Source organism: Eschrichtius robustus, chromosome 3, assembly GCF_028021215.1.
Source record: "Eschrichtius robustus isolate mEscRob2 chromosome 3, mEscRob2.pri, whole genome shotgun sequence".
NCBI lineage: Eukaryota > Metazoa > Chordata > Mammalia > Artiodactyla > Eschrichtiidae > Eschrichtius > Eschrichtius robustus.
This window is the reverse complement of record NC_090826.1, coordinates 88,513,433-88,534,677: the sequence shown is the minus strand read 5'-3', so window position 1 is coordinate 88,534,677 and position 21,245 is coordinate 88,513,433. Positions and strand designations below refer to the sequence as shown.

The 21,245-nt window shown below is 34.1% G+C and overlaps 2 protein-coding genes across 4 annotated transcripts in view; one reads left to right on the top strand and one right to left on the bottom strand.

The window, feature by feature from the left end:
* The window catches only part of SASS6 (SAS-6 centriolar assembly protein), a 50,106-nt gene extending 34,614 nt beyond the window's left edge, over nucleotides 1–15,492 (top strand). The window contains exons 15-17 of one of the 2 annotated variants that reach the window (XM_068540393.1): nucleotides 12,672–12,769; nucleotides 14,839–14,933; nucleotides 15,038–15,492. In XM_068540393.1, the coding sequence (XP_068396494.1) occupies nucleotides 12,672–12,769; nucleotides 14,839–14,933; nucleotides 15,038–15,141 (297 nt within the window). In that variant the 3' untranslated portion in view covers nucleotides 15,142–15,492. Of the gene's footprint in view, nucleotides 1–12,671; nucleotides 12,770–14,838; nucleotides 14,934–15,037 lie in introns of those variants that run through there. The other variant, XM_068540394.1, reaches the window with a different exon arrangement.
* Nucleotides 15,493–17,310: 1,818 nt separating this feature from the next.
* MFSD14A (major facilitator superfamily domain containing 14A) overlaps nucleotides 17,311–21,245 on the bottom strand; it is a 37,528-nt gene continuing 33,593 nt past the window's right edge. For both annotated transcript variants that reach the window (XM_068540390.1, XM_068540391.1), the window contains 3 exons: nucleotides 20,842–20,939; nucleotides 19,579–19,742; nucleotides 17,311–18,614 (listed from right to left, as the gene is read on the bottom strand). In XM_068540390.1, coding sequence (XP_068396491.1) covers nucleotides 18,408–18,614; nucleotides 19,579–19,742; nucleotides 20,842–20,939 — 469 coding nt within the window. In that variant the 3' untranslated portion in view covers nucleotides 17,311–18,407. The remainder of the gene's footprint in view (nucleotides 18,615–19,578; nucleotides 19,743–20,841; nucleotides 20,940–21,245) is intronic.

Here is a 21,245-nt window from a genome sequence, read left to right as displayed (position 1 = left end):
TTTGATTAACCACCTCATTCCACAGATGGTTCTAAATTAATTTTTATTTCTTTTGTATTAACTATTTAAAAAATAGATAAAAATATATGAGCATGGGAAGCTCCCAAATATTTAAGAGGATGTATTGTCTAAATGTACCTACTGTGGTCCCTAGTCCCCTCCTCAGAGAAAAAATCCTGGGAGTTTTTTGTGATATATTCGAAAAATACTTGAAATATATACAAGGATATATGTATATGTCTGTATGTTTGTATACATGAGTGTTGGTATAGATAAGCATAAATAGTACATGCCCACTGTTCTACACCTTGCTTTTTTCGTTTAACAGTATTATCATGGTACAGGTCCATTTTCATGTATTAGAATGTACGTTTTTGCTTGCTTGTTTGTTTTTAATAAGTTAGAAGTACTCCAGTATATGGATGTACTATAATTTAATAGTGCTCTGTTAATGGATGATTAAGTTGTTATCAGTCTAGATAGTCATACATGTTTCAGCAGTTATCTTTGTATATACTTCTTTGTGGCTTTGTACAAATAGATTTGTAGGATAAATTCTTTTTTTTTTTAAATTAATTTTTATTGGAGTATAGTTGCTTTACAATGTTGTGTTAGTTTCTGCTGTGCAGCAAAGTAAATCAGTTGTACGTATACATATATCCACTCGTTTTTTAGATTTCCTTCCCATTTAGGTCACTACAGAGCATTGAGCAGAGTACCCTGTACTATACAGTAGGTTCTCATTAGTTATCTATTTTATACATAATAGTGCATATGTGTCAATCGCAATCTCCCAGTTCATCCCACCCCCTCTTCCCCACTTGGTAACCATAAGTTTGTTCTCTACATCTGTGACTCTATTTCTGCTTTGAAAATAAGCTCATCTGTACCATTTTTCTAGATTCTACGTATAAGGGATATTATATGATATTTGTTTTTCTCTTTCTGACTTCACTCTGTATGACATTCTCTGCATCAGTCCATGTCTCTGCAAATGGCACAATATCGTTCCTTTTTATGGCTGACTAATATTCCATTGTATATATGTACCACATCTTTATCCATTCCTCTGTCAGTGGACATTTAGGTTGCTTCCATGTCCTGGCTATTGTAAATAGTGCTGCAATGAACATTGGGGTGCATGCATCCTTTTGAATTCTGGTTTTCTCTGGTTATATGCCTAGAAGTGGAATTGCTGGGTCATGTGGTAGCTCTATTTTTAGTTTTTTAACGAACCTCCATACTGTTCTACATAGTGGCTGTACCAATTTACATTCCCACCAACAGTGTAGGAGGGTTCCCTTTTCTCCACACCTTCTCCAGCATTTATTGTTTGTAGATTTTTTGATGATGGCCATTCTGACCAGTGTGAGGTGATACCTCATTGTAGGTTTGATTTGCATTTCTCTAATAATTAGTGATGTTGAACATCTTTTCAAGTGTTTGTTGGCCATCTGTATGTCTTCTTTGGAGAAATGTCTATTTAGGTCTTCTGCCCATTTTTTGATTGGGTTGTTTCCTTTTTTGATATTGAGCTGCATGAGCTGTTTGTGTATTTTGGAAATTAGTCCCTTGTCAGTTGCTTCGTTTGCAAATATTTTCTCCCATTCTGTGGGTTGTCTTTTCGTTTTGTTTATGGCTTCCTTTGCTGTGCAAAAGCTTTTAAGTTTCATTAGGTCCCATTTGTTTATTTTTGCTTTTATTTTCATTACTGTAGGTGGTGGATCAAAAAAGATCTTGCTGTGATTGATGTCAAGGAGTGTTCTACCTATATTTTCCTCTAAGAGTTTTATAGTATCCAGTCTTACATTTAGGTCCTTAATGCATTTTGAGTTTATTTTTGTGTGTGGTGTTAGGGAGTGTTCTAATTTCATTCTTCTACATGTAGCTGTCCAGTTTTCCCAGCACCATTTATTGAAGAGACTCTCTTTTCTCCATTATATATTCTTGCCTCCTTTGTCATAGGTTAGGTGGCCCTAGGTGCATGGGTTTATCTCTGTTCCATGGATCTGTATTTCTGTTTTTGGGCCAGTATTATACTGTTTGATGACTGTAGCTTCATAGTATAGTCTGAAGTCAGGGAGCCTGATTCCTCCAGCTCTGTTCTTCTTTCTCAAGATTGCTTTGGCTGCTTGGGGTCTTTTGTATTTCCATACAAATTGTAAAATTTTTTGTTCTAGTTCTGTGAAAAATGCCCTTGGTAATTTGATAGCGATTGCATTGAGTCTGTAGGTTGCTGTGGGTAGTATAGTCATTTTCACAATATTAATTCTTCCAATCCAAGAACATGTTATATCTCTCCATCTGTTTGTGTCATCTTTGATTTCTTTCATCAGTATCTTATAGTTTTCTGAGTATAGGTCTTTGGCTCCTTACAGGTTTATTCCTAGGTGTTTTATTCTTTTTGATGTGATGGTAAATGGGATTGTTTCCTTAATCTCTCTTTCTGATCTTTCGTTGTTAGTGTATAGGAATGCAAGAGATTTCTTTGCATTAATTTTGTATCCTGCAACTTTATCAAATTCATTGATTAGCTGTAGTAGTTTTCTGGTAGCATCTTTAGGATTTTCTATGTATAGTATCATGTCATCTGCAAACAGTGACAGTTTTACTTCTTGTTTTCCAATATGGATTCCTTTTATTCCTTTTTCTTCTCTAATAGCTGTAGCTGGGACTTCCAAAACTATGTTGAATAAAAGTGGTGAGAATGGACATCCTTGTCTTATTCCTGATCCTAGAGGAAATGCTTTCAGCTTTTCACTATGGAGTATGATGTTAGCTGTAGGTTTGTCTTATATGTCCTTTATTATGTTGAGGTAGGTTCCCTCTAAGCCCGCTTTCTGGGGAGTTTTTATCATAAGTGGGTGTTGAATTTTGTCAAAAGCTTTTTCTGCATCTACTGAGATGGTCATATGGTTTTAATCTTCAGTTTGTTAATGTGGTGTATCACATTGATTTGTGTATATTGAAGAATCCTTGCATCCCTGGGATAAATCCCACTTGATCATGGTGTATGATCCTTTTAATGTGTTGTTGGATTCAGTTTGCTAGTATTTTGTTGAGGATTTTTGTGTCTATGTTCATCAGTGGTATTGGCCTGTAATTTTTTTTGTGTGATGTCTTTGTCTGGTTTTAGTATCAGGGTGATGGTGGCCTCATAGAATGAGCTTGGGAGTGTTCCTTCCTCCGCAATTTTTTGGAAGAGTTTTAGAAGGGTAGGTGTTAATTCTTCTCTAAATGTTTCGTAGAATTCACCTGTGAAGCCATCTGGCCGTGGACGTTGTTTGTTGGAAGATTTTTAATCCCAGTTTCAGTTTCAGTACTTGTGATTGGTCTGTTCATATTTTCTATTTCTTCCTGTTTCAAACTTAGAAGGTTGTATCTTTCTAAGAATTTGTCCATTTCTTCTAGGTTGTCCATTTTATTGGCGTGTAGTTGCTTGTAGTAATCTCTTATGATCCTTTGTATTTCTGTGATGTCCATTGCAACTTCTCCCTTTTCATTTCTAATTTTATTGATTTGGATCCTGTCCCTTTTTTTCTTGATGAGTCTGGCTAATGGTTTATCAATTTTGTTTATCTTCTCAAAGAACCAGCTTTTAGTTTCATTGATCTTTGCTATTGTTTTCTTCATCTCTATTTCATTTATTTCTGCTCTGATCTTTATGATTTCTCTCCATCTACTAACTTTGGGTTTTGTTTGTTCTTCTCTAGTCGCTTTAGGTGTAAGGATGGGTTGTTTATTTGAGATTCTTCTTGTTTCTTGAAGTAGGATTATATTGCTATAAACTTCCCTCTTAGAACTGCTTTTGCTGCGTCCCATAGGTTTTGGATTGTCATGTTTTCATTGTCATTTGTCTCTAGGTATTTTTTATGTCCTCTTTGATTTCTTCAGTGATCCAATGATTATTTAGTAACATATTGTTTAGCCTTCATGTGTTTGTGTTCTTTACACTTTTTTTCCCTATAATTGATGTCTAATTTCATAGCGTTGTGGTTGGAAAACATGCTTGATATGATTTCAGTTTTCTCAAATTTACTGAGGCTTGATTTGTGACCCAAGATGTGATCTATCCTGAAGAATGTTCCATGTGCACTTGAGAAGAAGGTGTATTCTGCTGCTTTCGGATGGAATGTCCTGTAAATATCCATTAAATCTATCTGTTGTAATGTGTCATTTAAGGCTTGTGTTTCCTTATTAATTTTCTGTCTGGATGATCTATCCATTGGTGTAAGTGCAGTGTTAAAGTCCCCCACTGTTATTGTGTTACTGTTGATTTCCCCATTTATGGCTGTTAGCATTTGCCTTATGTATTGAGGTGTACCTATGTTGGGTGCGTATGTATTTACTGTAGGACAAATTCTTAAAAGTAACTATAGGTCAGAGGCATGTTGCCTATCTAGTGACTGATGTTAATCAGCATTTCCCTGATTATTAAGTGAGGAACATCTTTTTATGTATCTATGGATTATGTTTCCTCTTCTGTATAATTTCTCTTCATTTCTTTTATTCATTTTCTGTTTGGGATGTTTAACCCCTGTACGATGGCATCATAAGTGTTCTTTATATATTCTGAACATTCACTGGTCTGCTGTTGGTTTTATATGTTAACTGTTATTATTTCCCAATTTTTGGATTATCTTTTTACTCTTTTTAAGGTGCCTTTTTAAAAAATTTAAAACTTTATTATAGTTCACACATGCAGTCCTCCCATGCTTAAGTTTACAGTTCAATAATTTCAGTCAGTTTATAGAGTTGTGGAACCATCATGACAGTCTAGTTTTGAGCATTTACATTTCCCCAAAATGTTCCTTAGTGCTTTTTTGCAGTTAATCCACACTCTTGCCCCCAGCCCTAGGCAACTACTGATCTGCTTTCTGTCTCTATAAATTTGCATTTCAGATGAATAGAATCATACATTATGTCTGCTTTCACTCAGCATGACTTTTTTGAGCTTTGTCCAGGTGGTAGTGTGTATCAGTAGTTCATTCTTTTAATTGCTCAGTAGTATTTTGTTGTATGGGTATACAACAACTTGCTTATCCATACATTCATCAACTGATGAACATTCAGGTCATTTTCAGCTTTTGAGTATTACAAATAAAGCTATGAACATTTGTGTACAAGTCTTTGTATTTCTCTGGGGTGAGTACCTAGGAATGGATTGGCTGACGATATATATTTGATTTTTAAGAACCTACCACACTTTTCCAAAGTGGTTGTGCCATTTACCACTAGCAGTCTCAGAGTTCAAGTTCTATATCCTTATCAACACTTGATATGGTCAATTGTTTAATTTCAGGCATTCTATTAGATGTGTAGAAGTATCTTGTGATTTTAGCATGCATTTCCCTAAAAGCTAATGAGGTTGAGAGCAGTTTTTTTATGTGTGTGTTTGACATCAGTATATCTGCTTTGGTGAAATATCTATTTGAATCTTTTGCCTGCTTTAAAATTAGGTTGTTTCTCTTGAGTTATGAGTTCTTTAAATATTCTGGATACAAGTCCTTTATCAGATAAATGTTTGCAAATATTTCTTCCAGTCTGTGGCTTCTCTTTTATTTTCTCTTTTGAAGAACAAAAAGTTTTTAATTTGATGAAGTCTAGTTTACCAAATTTTTTTCTTTAGTTGATGATGCTTTTGGAGTTGTATCTACGAACTCTGTGCAACCACAGGTGGAAATAAGATCTGTGATCCCTTGTGAGTTACTTTTTTTATGTATAGTATGAGTTTTATGTATGGAATGAGGTAAGGGTCTTGGATTTTTCTGTTTTGTTTTGGCATGTGGATATCCAGTTCTCTCAGTAACAGTTGTTAAAGACTTGATTTAGGCAAATCATTTGACCATAAATGTAAGAATTTCTGGACTCTTAATTCTGTTTCATTGATTGTCTATCCTTGTGCCAATACCACACTGTCATGATTACTGTGACTTAATAATATTAAGTTTTGAAATTGAGTAGTATAAATCCACCAACTCTCTTTTTCAAACTTGTTTTATTATTTTAGATACTTTATATTTCCATATAAATGTTTGGATTCAGCTTGTCAACTTCTACAAAATAGCCTGCTTGAATTTTGATAGGGTATATAGAATTTATAGATCAATTTTGGAAGAAATGTCATTTTGACAATATTTTGTTTTTAAATCCATGAATGTTAATATGCCTCTCCATTTATTTAAGTATCCTTTAATTTCTCTCATCAGTGTTTTGCAGTTTTCAATGTCAAATTCTGCATTTCTTTTATTAAATTTATTCTTAAGTATTTTACTCATTTTGATGCTATTGTGAATGTAATTGTTTTATTAATTACTTTCTCTGAATATTCATTGATGCTGTATACAAATGTAATTGATTTTTGTATATTGACCTTGTATCCTGAAAACTTGCTATACTCATTTGTTAAACTCATTACTAGTGGCTTTTTAATGAATTGATATGATTGTGTGATTTTTCTCTCATCAGTTAATAGATGTATTATGTTGATTTTCAAATATTGTATAAGCTTTGCATCCTTGGGATAAACTTCACTGATCTAAATGTTAGTCAAATTCAGTTGGTTGATTTTGTTCAGTTCTTCTATATCATTGTTGACTTTGTATTAGTTACTGAGAGAGGAGTGTGGATATCTCCAATTATTATTATGGGTGTTTCCATTTCTATCATTTTCCATTTAATTCTATCATTTTTTGCCTCATGTATTTTGAAGCTCTTTTGTTCGGTGCATACACGTTTATAATTGTTATGTCCTCTTGGTTGCTTGACCCTTTCATCATTATGTAATTTCCTCTTTCATTTTTGGTAATTTTTCATGCTCTGAAGTCTACTTTGTTCGATATGAATATAGCTACTCAGGTTTTCTTTCGAGTGGTGTTTCCGTGGAGTATCTTTTTCCACCCTTTTTCTTTAAACTTGTGTATATCCTATTTAAAATGGTTTTCAGGTAAAGGGCATATTTAGTTCCCTCTATTTTTCATTCCTTTGTTTCCCCTTTCTTGACTTCATTTTTGGATTATTTGCACATTTTTAGAATATTCCTTTTTAGTTCTTCTGGTGTGTTTTTTAATTATATCTCTTTGTACACTTTTTTTTTTAGTGGTTGCTCCAGGCATCATAATAAACATAGTTAGCTTTTCGCAGTATGTATAGAATTAATATTTTACCACTTCAAGTGGAATATAAATATGTTACTACCATATAGTCCATTTACCTTTACCCCTTTGTTTTGGTATGTCATATGTATTACAGCTATACATTGGAAACTATCAGACAGTGCTGTAATTTTTGCTATTAACAAATATACATATGTGTAAAACACTTGAGTGGAGAAGCATGGTCCATTATATTTATCCCTGTTTACCATTTCTGTTGCTCTTCCATTATTCCTGGTATTCCATGTTTTCCATGATATCACTTCCCTGAATAATAAAATATTATTTAGCTTTTGTTTTAGAGGAGGTTTTCTGGCACAGAAGTTTCTTTGTTTTTCTTCTTCTTGGAAACACGCTTCTTTCACCTTCATTCCTGAATGATATTTTCTCTGGACATAGAATTCTGTATTTATAGTTTTTTTTCCTTAAGCACTTTAAAAATATTCTACTTCCCTCAGACTTCCGTGATTTCTGATGAGAAATCTGAAGTAAATTCCAACTGTTGTTCAACTGTATATAATGCATCCTTTTTCTCAGGCTGCTTTCAAGATTTATTCTTTTCCTTTAGTTTTCAGGAGTCTGATGATGTGTCTAGGCATGAATTTCTTTGTATCCTTTTTGGGATTTGCTAGGTTTCTTGAATCTCTAAGTTGATAACTTTTACCAAATTTTGGAAGTGTTCAACCATTATTTCTTAAAAATGTTTTCTGCCCTACACTCTTCCCCCGTCCTTCTGGTACTCAGGCAACATGAATGTTAGACCATGTCTGTTTTCCCATAGGTCTGTGAGGCTCTCTTCTTCCTTTCTTTTTTCTCTGTTTTTCAGATATGATAATTTCTATTGATTGATCTTACAGTTTAATGCTATAGAGTCCATCCAGTGAATTTTTTCAGTTCTTAAATTTCCATTTGTTTCTTTTTTACATGTTCTATTTTTTTTTTACTGAGACTTTTTCTTTACATTTGTTTCAAGAGTATTCACTTTTACTTCTTAGAACATGGTTATAATAGATACTTTTAACTGCCTTTCTGATAATTCCATTATCTTTGTCATCTTGGAGTTGACATCTGTTGGCTTGTTTTTTGCCTTGCAAATTACTTAGATTTTCCTGGTTCTTTGTTGAGTGATTTTGGATTCTGTCTGGATCCAGTATTGAATGTTATGAGACTCTAGATGTTGTTTAAATCCTAAGGAGAATGTGAATTTAAAACTTTTTTTTAATTAAAAAAAATTTTTTTTTGTAGCAAATAGTTTTATTAGGTTCAAATTGCAAATTCTGACTTACTGTTTGTAGGCTGTGGTTTCTGTGTCAGTTCAGTCCTTAAAGAGTTAGCCCATGTTATTTGGATCTGTCTATGTGTGCACCATCTAGTAGTGCCTGTTCTGTGACCTGGGTGGTGGTTTACTCCATAGTTGAGTTCTCAGAGCCTTTGGTATGGTGACTATGGTCAGATCTTGCATGTCCAGCTTAGAATAGAACCCAATAGTTCATATACAGCTTTTATAGGATCTCTTTCTTGAGTTCCTTTCTCTCTGTGATTTCCCTCCAGATTTCAGAATCCCCTGAGTCCTCCTTCCTGAAAACTGGCTAGAAATCATGGACCTAAATTCCCTGGTCTAAGACACAGTTCCTGCAATTGTGTCTGTGTCTGGTGCCAAACATTGGGAGGACAGAGAAAGAAAAAACATAATGAGAATTTGTATCATGCGTCTGAGACCACAGCACCTCTGGTCAGAGGGTGTGATTCCCCTCTTTCAGAGTTTTAGGTGCCTGCTTGGCCACTGCTGTTATCATCATTACCCCTTTCGCTTCTGTTTCCACTGAATTGCCTGAGGGTTGGGGCAGATGAGAACTGTGAAAGAAGGGGGATTTTCCTTACTCTCTTTGACACTTAGGAATTTGTTCTTTCATTTCTCAGAGCAGAAAGAAGACTATACCTTGATATTAATATTGTACTCTGGCTTTCTTAGCGTTTACATGATGTATCACTTTCTGTCCTTTTACTTTTACCAATCTGTATCTTTATATTTAAACTGGATTTCTTTTAGATATTCTATACCTGACTCTTATATTTTCATCCATTCTGACATTGTCTTTAACAATTTAAAATTTAATGTATATACTGATACGTTTTATCATCTTGCTGTTTGTATTCTATATATCCCATCTGTTCTTTGTCCCTCTTTTCTACTTTAATCCTGACTTTTCAATTAATTGCTGATTTTATTTTGCATTCTATTTTGTCTCTACTTATTGGCTTTATTTTTTTTTTGCTCTAGAGTTTACAGTATACATCTTCACCTCATCATAATCTATCTTCAAAATTTTATACTACTTTCCATATAATGTAAGAACCTTACAATAATTCCATTTCCTCATTCCTGTCCTGCTAACTATTGTCAAAATTTTACTTCTGCATTTGTTATAAATCCCACTTTTTTTTTTAAACAGTCATATGTCTTTTAAATAAATTAAATAGGGAGGAAAAAGTCCTTTTACCCATATACTTACTATTTACACAACTCTATTCCTTTATGTAGATCTACATTTTCATCTGGTATCATTTTCCTTTCTCCTGTAATGAAGATTTCTTACAGTGCAGCTCTTTAAAATTTCTTATAGTGCATGCCTGTGGGCAATTCATTCTTTCTGCTTCTGTCTCATAACATTTTTATTTTGACCTTATCTTCTCTGCATTTAGAATTCTAGGTTGACAAGTTTCTTTTTTCCTTTCAGCATTTTGAAGCCATCATTCCATAGTTGCCTGGATTGAACAGTTTCTGGCCTGGCCATTATTTCTTCACTTTTTTTTTTTTTAACTGTTGTGTATTTATGTATGTGTGTATGTATGTATGTATGTATTTATTTGGTTATTTATTTACTTATTTACTTATTTATTGCTGTGTTGGGTCTTCGTTGCTGCGCGCGTGCTTTCTCTAGTTGTGGCGAGCGGGGGCTACTCTTCGTTGCAGTGTGCAGGGTTCTCATTGCAGTGGCTTCTCTTGTTGTGGAGCACAGGCTCTAGGTGCACGGGCTTCAGTAGTTGCAGCACACAGGCTCAGTAATTGTGGCTCACAGGCTCTAGAGCGCAGGCTCAGTAGTTGTGGCTCACGGGCTTTGTTGCTCCGCAGCATGTGGGATCTTCCTGGACCAGGGCTCGAACCCGTGTCCCCTGCATTGGCAGGTGGATTCTTAACCACTGCGCCACCAGGGAAGTCCCTCTTCACTTTTTTTGTTATCTCCTTTTAGTATTACAGTTACTCATGGTTGATCACATGATATTGTCCCATTGAGTCTGTTCATTTATTTGCTTCATTTTATATATATTAGATTCTAATGCTTTCTTAAAGTTCACTAATCTTTTCTTCTGCATTGTTTAATTTGCTGTTAATTCTGTCCAGTGAGAACTTTTCATTTTAGATATTTAATTTATCATCTCTAGAAGTTCCATTTCATTCTTTTTTATATCTTCCATTTTTCTCATACTTTTGATTTCCATTACATCCTTGTTCATAGTTATAATTGTTTTAACATGTTCATCCTTATTTTATCATTTGTATCATCTCTGGATCTGTTTCTGTTGAGTGATTTTTCTTGGTATGACTCATGTTTTCCTACTTGTTGTCATTTCTAATAATTTTTTTAAAATATTTATTTTATTTATTTATTTTTGGCTGCTTTGGGTCTTAGCTGTGGCACGCGGGATCTTCGTTGCGGTGCATGGGCTCCAGAAAGCGAGGGCTCTTCGTTGTGGTGCGCAGGCTGTCTAGTTGAGGTGTGTGGGTTCAGTAGTTGTGGCACGTGGGCTTAGTTGCCCCACGGCATGTGAGATCTTAGTTCCCCGACCAGGGATCAAACCCACGTCCCCTGCATTGGAAGGCAGATTCTTGACTACTGGACCACCAGGGAAGTCCCTTTAATAATTCCTGATAGGATGTGGAACATTGTTAATGTTACATTGTTGATTATCTGGATTTTGTTATCTTCCTTTAAAGGGTGGCAGGTATTTAAGTTACTTGTGGATCCACTGGTCCTTTTTGAGTTTTTTTTTTTTGTTTCTCTTTTTTCCTTTAGCTTTACTAGGATGCATTTAAAGTAACTTTTACTCAAGGGTTAGTTCAGCCCTGTTATGAAGCTCCCCACAGAATGCCCTAAATGATTACCAAGGACTGTCCACTTTGTCTCCATGATTATGAACCTTGGAAGTTGTTCAGTGTGAAACTCCCATTTTTATTTGCCCAGCATTGTGGAGTTTTACCATATGCATGTTCCTAGTACTCAGCAAAAACTCAAGGGGATTCATGTGTAGATTTCTGGGGCTTGTTCTCTTTATAGCTCACTTTTCTTCAGAATTGTGCCTTGCAGGCTTCAGGCACCTCATCCTCCCTGAACTGATTTTAATCTCCTCCATTTAGCAATTATGTTCTTTCTCCGTACCTATAGTCAGGAAGTGCCTCTAATTAGAAAGCTGGGTCAGGTCAGTTGTAAGGATCACACTTTTCTTAGAGATCACAGTCCTGTACTACCTGTTGTTCAGTTTTTGGGACCATTCTTTTTGTTTATTTTGTCTGGTTTTCTAATTATTGGTGGCTGGAAACTATATTATGTATTAATATCTTATACTCTTTAAATTTTCTTCACTCTTGCATGTTTATTTTTCTATAAGGAATATGAAAATCAGCTTATCTCACTTTTTAAAAATCCTGTTTGTATTTAATATGATCTGATATCTTTAGAATATTGAACCCTGATAGCCAAGGACAGCAGCATATACCTTTCTCATTTATACTTTTATCCTATTAAGCTAGTATCTCTCCCTATTTTATTAGGATTTTTTTTTTTTTTTACCAAAAATAGATATTTCTTATCTTCTCATGCCTTTTTCTCTTTTTTTCTTTCTTTCTTTTTTCTGCATGAGAGTTGTCATACCTTTTTTCTTTCATTTATTAGTATGGTGACTTATATTTATAGACTTCCTAACATAGAACCCATTCCTGGTATGAAACCCCCTCAGTCATAGTCATTATTATTTTAAGTAAACTACTACATCCTATATGCTTGATATTTTAGTTTGGACTTTTGTATAGATTCTTGGATTACTTTTGACTATTTCAATATTCAAATTCCTAGCACTCATTTAGAATCCTTAAATATGACAGGCTTTAAGTTCGTGAAAAGGGAAGAATTCTCAGAATGCATGAGGTAAATGCATCATTGCGGTACTTGGTTACTTTTAGCATTAAAAATAACATTTAAATGTATTAGTGTTCATGTTTTTGTTTCAAAATAATTAAGATAATGTGTGCTGTTCATCTTGCTGATATGACAGGAACTTTTTTGTCAAGGAGAAATAGGATTTTTAAATTAAATCTTCTCAATAAAATGTGCTTGTGTTATAAAATATAGGTTGAACTTCTGTGGTCTATATTCATCAGAGAAAAAATTTAACCACCTATCTCCATATAGAACTGTCTCAGTTCTCACTAATTCAGTTACGTGTTTTCCCTCTTCACAGGTGCAGTTTAACTTGCAGTTTACAAAACCAAGTACATCACTAGGAGATGTTCAGTCAGGAACAACTGTTAGTATGCCTTGCTCAACTGATAAGGAAAAGTAAGCTCTTGACATAAAATTTAATGTTTGTAATTTTGAAAGTCAGGGAGTTTTTACCAGTGTTTGAAAGCTATTATGACCACTTATTTATGTAACGTTTTAAGTTGCTGATCAGTGGGATTTGACTTAGTCCCTTTTAGCTATAAGAAAGAGGTTTCTCATATTTTTTAAAACTGTAGGATAGACATACAGTAAAATTTAATTTTTTTAAAGGGATTTTCCTACATAACTGAAGAACACCCTTTCATATATTCTCGGGCAAATAGATAGAAATCTTTTAAATTCCTCAGAGTTGGCTGTTTTGCTTTTGTTTTCCTGTATGGCTGTGTCTGTCTCTAGAAGCTCTTTGTTTTTCTGAGTAATTGCTTCCAGTGTAAAGTAAACTGAGAAATCAGCTGGTTAAACTGTTAGAATTCTGGGGTAAATAAGAGTAAAAGGGTTTGTGAGGTTGCCCCCTAGCCAAGCTAACATAAATAAGCTTTAGTGCCAATTTGTGACTTCTGTTTTGCCTACTCAGAGATTCTTTGCCTATTTTTTTAGATCTTAAGCAGGTTTTATATACTGAAGTTTGCTGAATCAGTGAGTTGTAGCTAGAGTAAACAACTTATAGATGCAAACTTGTCTCTCTGGGTAGTCTTTATGTTTGTAATACTGTTTTCTTATTGTTCCTTTATTTACTTAAAATGTAATTGCTTTAAAGCTTGTCTGCTGGCACTCATTATCATGAGCTATCACCATCCCCAATATATTACAAACTAAAAAATTACTGTCATGGCTCAAAGAGGCGTCTTGTTCCAGCTCTCTTCATTCATTGGCTCCTCTAAAATTAGTACCAAGACAAGTATTAAAATAGTTAATGTTTATGAGCCTCTGTTTTGTTTTTATAAATTTATTTATTTATTTATCTATTTATGGCTGTGTTGGGTCTTCGTTTCTGTGCAAGGGCTTTCTCTAGTCGTGGCAGGCGGGGGCCACTCTTCATCGCGGTGCGCGGGCCTCTCACTATCGCGGCCTCCCTTGTTGCGGAGCACAGGCTCCAGACGCGCAGGCTCAGTAGTTGTGGCTCACGGGCCTAGTCGCTCCGCGGCATGTGGGATCTTCCCAGACCAGGGCTCGAACCCGTGTCCCCTGCATTGGCAGGCAGATTCTCAACCACTGCGCCACCAGGGAAGCCCCGAGCCTCTGTTTCTTAAAAGTGAGAATTCTTTGAAGTCCTGAAATGTATGTGCTTGTTATATTTAAGCTCATATTTGTTAAAGTGGCAGAGCACCTAGAATTCATATTAATGGTAGAACACCATGATGCTTATATGTTTAACGCCATCATATACACTAAGAACAATTTTACTTACAGATCATATTTGTGGTACAAAATCAAACATAATCATGTGTCCATAAAATTGGGACTGTTCAGCTATTTTGAGATTTTTGTTTAGAATTGGTTTGTTGTTTTGTTGTCAGCTAGTAATAAGTGGCAACGGTTAAAGAAAAAATTTAAAATTGGAAAAAACACCTATTCACCCACTTAATTCTTTTCTGAAAATTGGGAAAAGACCATCATTTAATTTTAAAGATAACATGTCATTGTTTTGCAAGAGCCCTGAACTACTTCTTGCAAGTGTACTAATATAGAAACTGTTAATACTGGACAGATTTGGAAAGAAGGAATATCGTGGTTGAAAGAGGAAAAATACAACTACAGAAATATCCTCTCCTTTGTTTTTTCAAAATTTCATATTTGTATTCATCCGACCAGAATTCATTATTGTACAATGTGTATTAACGTTTAATAATGACAACTTTGAAGCATTACAAAATTTTGAGGAGCTTTTGGTCAAAGGAAAAAGATAACTTACTCTTTACTGGGAAGAAGTATACTTTGGCTTATGAATAGATAAATTATTTGCTTAAGAACCCAGTGAAAAATGGGATTTGTTTTGAACAAAGCTATAAATATAACATATTATTGTATACATAGTGTATGTATGTATATAGATTAAACATTCAAACTTTACTGAAGAGAAAGTAAGACTGTTAAAATAAGTAAATAATTACTATTTTCCTTTCAAGTGGTGAAAATTTAGGGCTGGAATACAAATATCTGAAGAAAAGGGAAGACAGCATTCCTTTACGTGGGCTCAACCAAAATCTATTTAATAATCCAGGTGAGAAGACATTTCTGAAATGGATTGTACACTGTGGTTTAAGTAAATGTATTATATAAAGACTTACATGAATGCAGATAATCTTTTTTTGTCCTCATTTGCAGACCATCAAAAAGACGGCACTTTAGCATTACAGACATCTTCAAAACCCGCGGTGCTCCCTTCTACATCTTCAGCATATTTCCCTGGGCAGTTACCAAACAGTTAATCCTAGTGTCATCTTTTACTTTTATTGAAATTTTAGAAATTCAGCGTGGTTTTAATATAGAAACAGCACAGATCAAATTCTGAATAAGCAAGTTTCAAAGTTTACTTGAGCTACTTACTGTATTAGATTGTTTGGATCCTTTTAAGTACTGCTGTTGTTTATGCAGTTTAGAGGGGCAAATTTGTACTAGGGAATGGGTGAAGATTCTTTTTAGTTTGGAACATGGTGTTTTGTAGAATAATAGTATGAATTTTATTAAACTAATCCTTAGAAATTCTCAAATGTTCTAAGGAAAGAGTTGATCCTTGTAAGGGACATTCTAATCATATTCAATATCTCAGTTAATTAAAACCTGCTCAGATATATAGTATGAAACCAAAGAATGCTATCAGTTCATTTTATCATTTTCATTAGTACAATAAAAGTTTTAAATTTGCCACCTGAGAATTTTAAGGGAAAATAATTATCTCTTGAGATGTATTATTGATGACATTTACAGTAAAGGGAAAAGTCCTGAAATTACCTTAAATGAATAAATTCTTCATAGCAAGTAAATATTTTCCTTGAAACCTTTAAATTATCTTTTGAATAAGTCTGTTAAGTAATTTTGATAAATTTGTTGTACAGAAAATCTTGGACAGTCTAATTACATGACCAGATTAGGTACAAAGTGCTTTTAGTCTTTTGAGGTGCAGAGTTTATGGATTTTAATGCTTCCTGGAAGTCTACAGTCATCCAGTTTTTCTCCTTCATTTGGAGTTTTGTTTGTTATGCAGTTAAATCTGTATTAGTGGAATATTTGTTTTAAAAATTAGTACTTACACAAAATATTTCCTGAGAGCATCATGAATATTCATTTTGTTTATATCAAAATAGGTTCATTTTCATGTTTGCTTATTAGTAAAGTAGGCAAAATGAATAATGTTAGAAGTTACAACTTTCTTCTCTTCCCTATAATTAAAAGTTTCAAGTAAGAATTGTTCCTTGGGAAAAATGAGGTAATTTAAAAAAATTCACCCAGAGACACAGGGTTGCATTTTGTTTTCTTACTGACAACCATCCAGTAGAGTAGCATTCTCTTAAGAAAACTCTAAATCAATTTGTTTGCAGAGATTGCTAATGCTCATGTGATACTTAAAAAAAATATTTTCAAGGACCTTATTACACAGATGAGGAAAAGAGACATTTCAGGATATTGATGACATGCTAATGTTATTGGCTTCCATGGTAAGACAAAAAGTATTTGCTAATTTTTTTATGAAGCCACAGTATTGAGTCTTTCCTTATACTTTTGAAACTGCTGGCAACCACAAGCTGTCTTAAACTAGGGATCTTATCTAAAAAATTTAATAACCGTTATTAGGTAGTCACTTTTTATATATATATTTTTGTCATTTAGATATACTATATTAGTAAGAATACTCAGTTATAATAACTTGAAAGCACTAATAATCTGGAAAGAAACTTGCTGGCAATATTGGAATCGTTCCTGTAAATAGTATGTAATATAAAACTTTGTGACAAGGGTTTGGATAGGATACATGACATACAGGTAGCTCTTTTTTTTAAATATAGATATCCTTTTCCGTATCCACACATGGAAAATTGGGAGAACTCCCAAAAGATAGGATAGAGATCATTTTGATATCAAACTTGCTACAGACTTTTTGGTATTAAATGTATATACACAGACTTTCTAGTGTGCTAATTATTTGCTCTACCTCTTAAACTTTTATTTGAAATTGTTTTGCTGTGTGCAGTTGTACATGCGTTAATAATCAAAATATTGCATTTAATGTATTTCTGTAACTGTGAGATTTGTTAATAAAAAGTATTCATATTTTGGGAATCTGACGTAAACAGTATGTAAAAACAAACATAGGACTGACCTACAACACCTGTGCTTAGAAAATTAAGTACTTACAGTTAATTTATGAACTAAGTTTTCATTTCTTTGCTTTTGTCTTCCTACAACAGTATTTTATTGAGGGAAATGAAATGGATGCAAAGGGGGAAGGTATAATGCTTTGATTTGTTACTGTAAAAAATATAGTAACAAAGCCAAAACAGGCCTCATAAGGGAAATCACAGATCAAGACTTTCTTTAAAAAAAAATCATTAAAATATTTAATTTTATTAACAGAATATTTACATTTCTTTTAAGACCTTATTTAACCATAGTGAATGTTCCAAGTTTAAAAAGCATTAAGCAGTAACCACACATAAGATGAAAACAGTGTAAACTATACAATACTTTATGTACAATTTTTACAAAGTAACACTTTTTTAAATAATATAACTGGACACAAAAATATACACTTTAGAGAAATTCACATCAGTAATTGTATAAAGCTCTCTTCTAGGGTCCTGAAAATTTAGGACAAACATTAGCTCTGTAAATAAAGTGTTACTGTGACAGTCCTGAAAGGCCACTATATATATTTATCTACATATAGATATCACATTGACATTTTCAAGGCTACCAGCTTTACTATATAATTTTTAGATTATGTATTCAAGTGTTGAGGTTCTTATGATTATGCAAACATTAAAAGAATAGTGGTATAAGTAGCTGGGAACAAATGCGAGCCAGCATTTAGATTTACAGGCTCCAAACACCCCAATTTAAATTCTAAATGGCTGATATTTTCTCATTTCAAAAACAGTAGTGAATAATGTTTAAAATAAAATTACTACAAACAAGCTTGAAACATGATTCAGATTTAGTATAGTTTTCTTAAGAGTTTTGTTTTTTAAATGCAAACAGTTCATTTACCATTTCTTTAGTGCATCTGCATTAAGGCTTTGAATTATTTGACCCAAGATTTTACAATATTAAAATCTGACTCACGATTTTACAATGTTAAAATGAACAGTTCCACACTATACTATCTACTCTGTCTCACTGCGAGTCAGCATAAATAGAGTTAAAGCTCAACACCTGAAGGAAATGGTAGCAGAGACATTGCTAGTATCTAAGAAGTTACATATATAGTTTTTAATTTTAATTAAAGGATGTATAATAAAATAAAAAGCTTAGTGGCAAGAAACTGGTGCTAATAAACAAAAGGTTTCTTTTCAAAAGAAATTGTAACATCTTTGGAAAACTGTCCAGTTCTTTTCTTTAGTTCCCACGGAGTTCATGCAGATACATTTCTTAAGACAATCTTAAAAGTACATTGTAGATGGAAATGGAATGTACATCCAGAACTATAGGTGAAAACTAAGACCTGGGTGCTGATAGAAAAGTCTTCCTGATTTCGGTGTCACACATTTGTGTCCTGGAGTAAAGGTTCTTTGGCCTCTCCTGGCGCTTGCGCACTATGAGGATGGCTGTGGCTGCCGCAGTGCTTTCTCCAGCTGCTGGGCCTTAAGCTTAAGTTGGTATGCTCCGGAATAAACAAGGCAACAAGCAGAGCCAGCAGGACTGAACAGGCTCCAAAGAGGAAGGGGGGGCCAGGGATGATGGAATTCTGAGGAAGAAAAAGAGAATTAGGATTTTTGCAAAGACTTCTTTGTTCATAACAAGAAATTGCTTATCTTTTAGTAGTAACTGATTGCTGTGAATTACAAGCCAATGACTCCTCTCTTTCTTCATTAAAGCCACAGTTAGAAAAAACATTCCCTTTTCAAGGGGAAAAGAAACACTATCACACTCTTAACGTAAAATTCTGGGGGATAACAGCTGACCCAAGAAACAGCCAAAAGATTTTTTTAAAACAAATACATGCAAAAATATATTGTCATTTACAGCATAAAATCTGAACACATTCTATGAACCTTCACTTAATTTGTTAGTTCAAGAGGAAAACAGGGAGATCTCACAAGTAAAATCAAGTAACATACAATATTAACTACAGTAGCAGAATCAATTACCATTTTCTTTGTTAAAAAGATAACTATATTCTCTAGTGACTGCAAGTAAGGAAAACACAGATAATGTTACCATGAGAAGAATCAAATAGACCTGTGTTTTAGCCCCAAATCACATTCATTCTTAGCAAAAACTTGCACTGCCAGTTTTACCTGTGTAGAGCCCACAGACAAACATTCTTTTTCATTTAAAAGTAGTCTTAGCTGGTTAGAAGATTAGTGTAGAACTCTGCTAAATACAAGGAAACTAATGAGTTGTTTGTATTGGCTAAAATAATGTTTCGCTGTTAATGTTTTCAGTTGTAAGGAGGAGAGTATAGTGAGCAAGTGAACAAAGATGTTTACCAGCACCTAACTGACTCTTCTACAGAAGGCAGACCTGATACAGGGAACCTCTCACATTCCAGAAGCCTCAGATGAAAGAAGTACGTATATGGGAGGACATAGTCCCTTAGGCTTTGGTTTTAAGTGTTTTTATTCAATCTAAGAATCTCAAATAAAAGCTTTAGTGACCAAAAAACATCACCTTTCAATCCAGCCAAATGAACTATATTTTATAATTACCTGTTCAAAGTGGTGCTGTGGGCTTGTGTTTGTTCCCAAGTCTGTTCCTGTCATTGGCAGTTCTTTAAGTTCCACATGGAATATGTAGAAAATGAATCCATAAAGGGCTGGTCCCAGACCATTGCATAATCCTCTAATTCCTGTTATCATCCCTTGGACGACACCTGAATTGTTTACACAAGTTATTTAGTGTATCACTTATTTTTTCCTACCCTAGAACCGATACAAACATGAAATCACTTATTCTAAAGGCAAAACTTTTATCAGACACTAGCAACTTACTGCAGTGGCATCAAAATTACTTAGAAGTTATAAGCTCTACAAAGTATAGTGAGCTATCTGATGCAAATGTAAGCTCAGGTCTAATGTAGAAACAAGGGGGCAAAAGCACTTTATTTCCTTTAAAAAAAATCTCTTGGCTCAAAATCAGCATGAGTTCATAAGCACAGCTGTTAAAAACTCTGTCCCCAAGCAGCTACTTAAGACCCCAAATATAGCCCCTTTTTATAGTGTTTGATTTTTGTTTACGTCTGGGATCTTATCCCAAATTTAAAATGCAACTTGATTTGGCCACAGGCCTTTCCTTATTTATAACTAAGTGACCTCTGCCACTCTTGTAATGCCCCTGTTTTTCCTTTTGACATAAACAGGCTTTTCAAAGAATTATTCCTCACCTATTAGTATTTTAAGAATTAAGTGTTCCTGCCACAAAAGTGTAAGACAATACATTTTCTATGTGTCTTTAGGTGACAAACATACAATGTTAATGAAAGGGTTATATGTGTATCCCTGAGATGTCTAGCACATCATAGCATATTGTTTATGTAATAAATAAATGGTTAGTGAATATAAGGTGACTAACCTTCATCACTAAATTCTCTAGCAAAAGAACAGACAGGGCCACATATTCACAGTGACAGACAAGGTTATCTACCTAAGGATAATAATACCCTAGAATCTGCTTTTCCTCTTTACAATGAAAGCAATTTACTTATTTTAAAAAATTTTTATTGCAGTATAATTGATTTACTGTGTTGTGTTAGTTTCAGGCGTACAGCAAAGTGAATCAGTTATACATACATCCACTCTTTTTTAGAGTCTTTTCCCATTTGGGCCATTACAGAGTATTGAGTACAATGAAAGCAATTTAAAATTCTCTACCGTGAAGATACGCTTATGTTTCAGAACTTAGGAAAGAGACAGAACAGAGGGTTAGAATATTCTGTATTTTTAAATAATTATCATTGGGTCCTATCAACTCACCTTGTTGATCAGCATCAGCAGTTCGTGAAACAAGTGCACTGACAGCTGGAAAGGTAATGCTAGACATGGCTGCCACTGCCCCAGCAGCCCACATCATCCTGCAATCAGAAGCAGCAAAACAAAAATAGTATGTTGTTATTATTCTCCATTGTACCTGTCAAAGTCAGGAGAACTATACTTGCTCTTCCTTCTTTCCTATGTAACTGGGCAAGTAACTTAAAAGTCTAACCCTGTTTACTCTTCTAGAAAGCAGTAAAACAACCACTTATTCACAAGAATGCTGTGGGTTTCAATGTAGAATTGGGATATCACATATCACATCTAAACTGTAAAGTGTGTTGGGTATTATTTCTGCAGGACTTGGGCGGGTGGGGAGAGAATGTTGAGAAACATCATTAAATGTT